The sequence below is a fragment of the Triticum aestivum genome, chromosome 7A, assembly GCF_018294505.1.
Source record: "Triticum aestivum cultivar Chinese Spring chromosome 7A, IWGSC CS RefSeq v2.1, whole genome shotgun sequence".
Classification (NCBI taxonomy): Eukaryota; Viridiplantae; Streptophyta; class Magnoliopsida; order Poales; family Poaceae; genus Triticum; species Triticum aestivum.
In genome coordinates this window covers 686,435,257-686,443,365 of record NC_057812.1, presented here as the reverse complement: position 1 = coordinate 686,443,365, position 8,109 = coordinate 686,435,257, and the positions used below count along the sequence as shown (strand labels likewise).

At 45.9% G+C, this 8,109-nt stretch overlaps 1 protein-coding gene across 1 annotated transcript; it reads right to left on the bottom strand.

Annotated features, from left to right (window-relative positions):
- Positions 1–530: 530 nt before the first annotated feature.
- Positions 531–1,305, bottom strand: LOC123154771 (uncharacterized). Its single transcript, XM_044573409.1, has one exon. It carries the CDS (start codon positions 1,206–1,208, stop codon positions 702–704), a length of 507 nt encoding a protein of 168 aa, XP_044429344.1. The 5' UTR covers positions 1,209–1,305; the 3' UTR covers positions 531–701.
- Positions 1,306–8,109: the final 6,804 nt, after the last annotated feature.

Below are 8,109 nucleotides of genomic sequence, written 5' to 3'. Positions count from 1 at the left end.
CATCGCCTCAACGTCCGCCGATGGATCGGCACCTTCCCTTCTGAGGCGGAGGCCAAAGCGGCCTAAGATGACTTCGTGACGCGCTTCTCGTTAAGCGGCTACGTTCAGGTTGACATTGGGTCAGCGGCGTCGCCGGCAGACTTGGGCCGCAACGTGCACGGCCACAAGACCGATCCTGTATCTGATGAGTCGAATCAGTCGGAGATGAGACTGAAGCAAGACGATGTTGGGGCGACCGTGCCGTCGTCGGCGCCGTGCGTGTCTTCTTTGACGTCGCCGCCGTCGCCGCCACTGCCGGCGGTGGTCATGCCCCATGAGGCGCTACCGTACGTTGATGAGCGGCAGATGGTCGAGCCATTCCTGGCGGAGGATCTCGGCAGCAACGATCTCATCACCGCGGCTGATCTCGCCAACCTGCCTTTGCCGTCCTTGGATGACAAATTGGACTTCAGTTCAGGTGATTGGTCGCTCGCTAGTTCCGGATTACAGTGAGAAAATAAAATATATACAATGTACTCGATCGATCCGACTTCAGTTAAGAATGTAATTTATATCTTCTTCTCAATGATAGTACAACATCTGTTAATCTATCTTTATTACAATATGGATCAAGCAGTAGAATTCAATCTCTGTGTAAGGAATGTGAACTGACGATTTGGTGTAGTAGACATAATCGCAATCAATTGATCAATGTAATGAGATCAGCCCAGCGGTGACAAGGCGCCAGGGCACTCGTAGGTGACCTCGCAGCCCTCCACCGGCGTGAGCTTGATGACGTGCCACACCGAGGTCATGAACACCGGGAGGCGCGCCGACGCCTGGCAGATGCACGAGTTGTCGATGGACATCAGCCGGCGGCAGCAGGCTGTGTCACGCGGGTCGCTGTTGTCGGCGCTGTGGCGGTGCCGCTGTCGACGCCGGTGCCGCCCCTCATGTTCTCCCCCTTCATCGTTGTCATCGTCGTCGTCGTCGTCGTCCCGGGACCGAAGCTCGTAGTCCTTGCTGCCGGGTGTCGTCGACGTGGATGTTTCGTTGAGTAGCTGCCGGGGCACGTAGGGGGGCCTCGACCCCGGGAAGGTCCTCAGGTTGCAGGCCTCGTTTGCGAGGCTGATCTGCGACCGGCAGTAGGCCTGGCCATCCGCGAACCGATGGGTCGTGGTCAGGAGAGTGAAGAGTAGCAGCAGAGCTAGTGCTACGGTTTTCTCCATGCCGAAGACCACAGCTAACTTTGGAGGTGAGTATGGTCGTCCCTGTCTTGGTTTTTGCTGCTGTGATTCGGTTTTGGATAAGGTTGGATGAGCAAGTAGCGATCAGGCTACTTAAGTAGCTTATGGTTCCACCATGAAGATCTTTAAACAATGATGTTGAATTTAGGTTTACCTTTCCTTCTTTCTCAAGAACTCATATGCTGACAGAAGTTGTGACTGTTTGATTAACATGACATGCACGGTATATCTAGTGATAATCTGTGTCTGTTTAGAGTTTAGTACCCATTAACAGTACGTATTCTTGCACCTGAGGTTTGTCGATATATCATAATTTTCATACATGCTAGTAATAACTATGACAGGCTTGGATCTACGATCTTTGTGTGCATCTTGTTAATCCTTACCTTAGGTTGTTGGCTAGCTAGCTAGGCAGACGAGAAGATGGGTAGTTTCGTTGAAACAAAGAGGGGCAGTTATGTGATCAACAGCTGGTAGTCAGGTTGAGATTAATCAAGTTAATCGATTCACATAATCACAGGATCTTTGTATGCATCTTGTTGATCCTCCAACTGCATCTTTGTATGCATCTTGTTGATCCTCCAACAATTATTGGCCAAGAGGGGTAACTATACAAAACCTGGATCAAAAGTAGGTGTAGCTATGTCGGGACTGGTTAAGCGACTGTTTATTAACAAAATATTATTGTTCATTAGCTTAGCCTCCCACAGTTCCACTTTGGCTGCAGCTTTGTACTTCATTTTTTAACAGAAGGATAATCCGTTAGGTGAAACGATTCTCCTTCGTATGATGCAGTACAAGTGATCTACTACAAAGGAGCCGGACACTCATCGAAGAATTCATTTTTCAGCACGGTTTGAATGCCAAATCCCTAGTTGTAAGGCGGACACACCAAAAGTAGCTGACAGTACGGCAGATTGAACACGCAAAACACATGATGTATGGTCAAGAAAACCTCTGTAGATATGGAAAGTACCTACAGAATGAGCAAAAAATCTGAATGAGGGCGTTAGGCATGTAGAGGTATTGTAACTTGTTCTACATCATGACAAATACGATCGTCATGAGGCGTATGCAGTGGCTTTAGGAAGTAAAATTGTAGATCATCTCCTTGGTTTCTTTCAACATCGTTGGATAAGAGATCTACCAACCTAAACTGAGTTGGAACTGCCATGGCGACAATTTGTTCGTTTTTTTTTTGCACAAATACACACGAGTGTGCGTATCATATACTCCCTCTGTTCCATAATGTAGTGCATATATATTTTTTGAAAAATCAAACGTCACAAACTTTGATTAAATTTGTAGACAAAAATATTTACATTTAGAATGTCAAACCTATATCATTAGATTCATCATAAGATGTACTTTCATATTTTATTTAATTGATATTGTAGACATAAATAGTTTTCTCTATAAACTCGGTCGAAGTTTACAAAGTTTGACTTTTCAAATAATCTACACGCACTGCATTATGATCAATGGAGTGAGTATTAAAGAAGGGGTAAAGATACCCATCCACTCTGATGGTTCTAGTTACATGGTAGCCCAGCATCTACTGTGTCCGCAAGATACATTCATGAAGAACTGCTACTAACTAGCCTTGAGTATTCATGAAGAACTGCCAAGGGCAGCAATTTGTTCGCTTCTGGAAATGCGGAAGCAGCACGGTTCAGATATCCTTTTTCTGTTCGAAACTCATCTTTATGATACGAGAGGGCAAAGGCTATGTGTGAAGTTAGGTTATACCAGCATGTTTGTTTCTTGTAGCGATAGGTGAAGTGGTGGTTTGATCATGTTTAGTAGAAGTAACGTGAACTTGCATTTGAATTTTTTGCATGCCAGTTACATTGATGTGGTCGTGCTAGGAGAATTACCTTGTCAGGACGCAGGGATATATGGCGAACCGGTGTGTGGCGCAACAGACACTGTTACATGGAGGAGAATATGGGATTTTCATACGCAGGGATGTATGGCGCAACAAACACTGTACATGGAGGAGAATTTGGCATTTTCATACGCAGGGATGCTGATTCAGGACATGAATGAATCCTTTACTCAACGTAAAAAGGAAGGTGGGGTACCAAGACCTCTTTCTGACCTTGGCAAAATAAATTTTTGACGCTCAAGTGCATATATAAACCCTAGAGCCAAAAGCAATATCTGAATGAAAGATATATTTTACCGATCTCAACAGCCAAATAAGATTTGCGCCTCTTGGAACATAGACACGTAAACCTACATGGTTACTTGGACTAGCAGACTAAGGCTCGAAAGCAGTAGCTTCCAGCAAGAGCTTAGTCTTCCGTCGCGTCGTCATACCATACGCCTCAGTCATATCAAGTTTATTTCCATTTCTGTCACCGGGCGAAACCTCCAGTTGAAGTGATAGAGAAGACTCGCGAGAGCAATCTCGATGTTCTCGAAATAGGCTTTCGCCCCGTTTTATAGATAAAGCACCAATGAAACAGGTATATGGCCAACCGATACAAGATGGTGAGGTAACCCTCTTACAAAGCCAATCCTAAGATAATCAGCACATGCAGAACACACGCGACCACTACCAACAAAGAGCACCGGGACTAGACACACCCCACAGTACGACCTAGCAAACCTAAGCTCCACGACAACGCCCTCAAGAGGGAAAACGGCGCAGAGCGTCGCCGTTGCCGAGTCCACACCTGACAAAGGTCTTCACCCGAAGCCCTGACACGGAGAGAAGAACGACGACGACGTCTTCAAGAAGAGCACGACACCCACGGGCGCCGCCGTCATCGGCGCCAAGGCACAAAGCTTTTGCTCAGCAACTCCCACCGTGTCACCATGAGGCCGCCAGGCGTAATGCGGAAGTGCTAGAGTCCCATATCCGGATCAGGACGCCGCCGCTCCGAGCGAGAGGGAACATCCGAGCTACCAGCCGTTGCACGTCCCGTTGCCCACACAACCCCGGAGGAGCGCCACCACCATTGCAATGATGCCCGCCGGAGAGCAACCATGCGAACCGCCATCCGGAGCCGCCACCCCGGCATCCCTGTCGCTAGATAGCATATGTCGCGCACATCACGACTCACTCAACCACGGTAGGAAGAGCAACGACAGTCCGTCAACTCCTAGCCCGGCATCAGTCCCAGAGTCTAGGTAGGCGCGTCAACCGTAGGAGGCACCACACCTGTGTCCCTAGCCAATCCTGTTGGACATGGAGGGACACAACTCCAAGATTGCCGCCGGCCGCCGATGAGTCAACTCCAAGCCCTTGGCCAAGCGACTCACACGATGCCATGTCCATGGTCACCGACGCCGATCCGCGCATCGACACAACACTACCACGACCACCACCACCGCTACCGCGGATCTTCACCGACGCCATAACGAGAAGACACCACCCCTACCAACCGCAGATACCCATCTTGGCAAGGTTGGAGCAGATCCGTAGCTGCACGAGGAGCAACTAGTCCCGAGCAGGAGGACCGAGTCAAACTCTTGCCCTTACGACCAACTTGCGTAGTCGGCCCACTACCGGCGAACGCACCCAGAGAGGCGGGCACCACCGCAACGGAAGAGACACATAGGCCGCCGGCAACTCCAGCCGCCGAGTATCCACTCTGGCGCCCTGGCCCGTCATCGACTCCTCAAGCAAGCTTCTTCCCCGGAGTCCAACGCCAAGATCACCACCGGACACCCTCTGCGCCGCCTCCACGCCCGGGAAGGAACCACAGCAACACCTCAGGCCGCCGGACGCCGGATCCCGTGCCAGCCACCGGACCCGGCCCGCGCTCGCCACCCAAGGATGCTCAGAGGAACAGCCCCCCCCGGGCATCTGTGCCGCCCCCCCCCCCCCACACCAGCCCCCGCAAGGCCCAGCGCCAGCGGAGCACACCACCGCTGTCAACCTCTGCCGGTGCCGCCGACTGATACGTCTCCAACATATCTATAATTAATGAAGTATTCATGCTGTTATTTTATCATTCGTGGATGTTTTACAATCATTTTATAGCAACTTTATATCATTTTTTGGGACTAACCTATTGACCCAGTGCCCAGTGCCAGTTGCTGTTTTTTGCTTGCTTTTTACATCGCAGAAAATCAATACTAAACAGAGTCCAAACACCGCAAAACTTTTTGTGGATTTTTATGGACCAGAAGACTCCCGATGGGCCAGAGCAGCACCTACGGGGTGCCCCGAGGGGGGGGGCACAACCCACCAAGGCGCGCTAGGACCCCCTGGCGTGCCCAGGTGGGTTGTGCCCACCTCGATGGCCTCCCGTACCCCTTCCGTGCATTATAAATTCCCAAATATTCCAAAACAACGCGGGGTTAACCTAGATCAGAAGTTCCGCCGCCGCAGGGCTCCATAGCCACCGAAAACCAATCTAGACCCGTTTCGGCACCCTGCCGGAAGGGGGAATCATCTCCGGTGGCCATCTTCATCGTCCCGGCGGCCACCACGATGAGGAGGGAGTAGTCCACCCTCGTGGCTGAAGGTTTGTAACAGTAGCTATGTGTTTAATCTCTCTCTCTCTCTCTCTCTCGTGATCTATATCATGGGCTTTGTTAATATAGTCAGATCATATGATGTTTCTCCCCTCTATACCCTTGTTGTGATGAATTGAGTCTTTACCCTTTGAATTTTTGTCTTGTCGGATTGAATATTCAGATATGAGAACACATGATGTATGTCTTGTGGCATGAATACTTGAGGTGACAATAAGGTATCATATTGATTCACTTGATATACGTTATGGTACTCAACTTGCGGGTTCCCGTGGTGATATTGGGGTAATCTATGCATAGGGGTTGATGCATGTTTTTATTATCTTTTCTCCGATAGAAACTTTGGGGTCTCTTTGTAGTTCTTTGTGTGGATTGAGTATTATGAATATGAATATGCTTTGGTGTTATTCTAGTACGAACTCTAGGATAGATCTAACGGAAAAAATAGCTTTGTGTTATTTTAGTATGAACTCTTGAATAGATCGAGCAGAAAGAATAGCTTTGAGGTGGTCTCATACCCTACAAACAATTTCTATCTTTTGTTCTCCGCTAATAGGAACTCGGGAGTGATTCCTTGTTGCACTTTGAGGGATAATAATATGATCCAACTATGTTAGCACTGTTGAGAGATTGCACTAGCGAAAGTACGGACCATAGGCCTCATTTTTAAGCATTGCAATACGGTTTTTGTTCCCGTTTACTATTTGCTACCTTGCTGTTTTTATTTATTCAGATTATAAAAATATATTGCTACCATCCATATTACACTTTTATCACCATCTCTCCGCCGAACTAGTGCACCTATAAAAAAAGCCATTGTATTGGTTGTGTTGGGGACACAAGAGATTTCTTGTATTTGGTTGCAGGGTCATTTGAGAGAGACCATCTTCATCCTACACCTCTCATGGATTGATAAAGCTTAGGTCGTCCACTTGAGGGAAAATTGCTACTGTCCTACAAAACTTTGCACTTGGAGGCCCAACACGTGTCTACAAGAATAAAGTTGCGTAGTAGACATCAAGCTCTTTTCTGGCGCCGTTATTGGAGAGGTGAGTGCTTGAAGGTATATCTTTAGATCTTGCAATTGAATCTTTTAGTTTCTTGTTTTATCACTAGTTTGGTTTGTAAAAGAAAAACTACAAAAAATGGAATTTAGGTTGCATCATATTATTGATCATCTTTATAATGTCTTTCTTGAAAATGATGATTTGGAAAATTGTGCCCAATTGTTAGAAGAAGAAGTCAATAAAATGCTTGGCACAAAATATTTGAATGATGAGCGTGATTGCAATGTTGTTAGTATGAATTCTTTGAATATCCAAAATGCTAATGATGATTGCACAAGTCATGACAAAAATGTTTCTTATAAGCATGTCACTTTTTGCGGAGTGAATTGGGAGTGCAATTGCACACCAAAAAGGGAAGATGGATTTTGTAAGAAGCATAAATATTTAGAAACAAAAAAATTGCAAGAGAGGCTAGATGATTGTGCTGGAAGATTTTTTTTCCGCCATCCTTGTGAACTTTGCAATGAACATGGTCATTTAAATCTCCAATGCAAATTCTTTCATGATCAAATCGTGTCCAAAAATTGTGATAACTTGATTACCCTTGAGCATCATAAAGAGCTTAGTCTTCTTTTCGGGTATGAAGAAATGAAACGTATAACTAAGGGTATTCCCAAATTTAATCTCGAGAGATTTCTTGATTTTGATCTAGAGGAAATTTATATGTTTTGTTTGGTAAATTGCATTGAGAATCCTTATATTGCCAAATATCTAAAGTCAAGAAAACAAATGGAATATGAAGTGTGTACTAATGAAAGGGGAAAATGTTTCCCAATACCCTCCTAGTGTTTACTATGATGAATCAGGTAACAAGGAGGAGCTTCCTATCCAATCAATCTCTTCAACGAGAAGCTTGAAAAAATTAATTAAACCCACACACATGATGTGGTGAAGAAGAAGAGAAGAAGAAAGAATAAAGGTAAAAAGGTATCTCTCCCAAATAATGTTGCTCCTATCACCATTGTGCCTCATGAAAGTGAATCAAATATGTCAATGGAGGATGATGATATTGAGTATGATTTGTGATACCCACTACTTGCTGTAATGATTATTATTGGGAAGACAACAATGTCCATTATGATCTTGGAAATCTTTTTAGCACTTTCTTGGAAGAATATGATAATAATGCTTGCTATACTATTGGTGCCATTCATGCTATTGATAAGAATGATTGTGATGATATGCAAAACCACAAGCTTGGGGATGCTATGTTTAATGAGCATGATATGTTTGAAGATTTATTTGCTGGAAATAATGCTTGTCCTAAGCTTGGGAATGCTTTGCTTAATGAATGTCATCCTTTGATTCCTTCTACTTTTGATAAG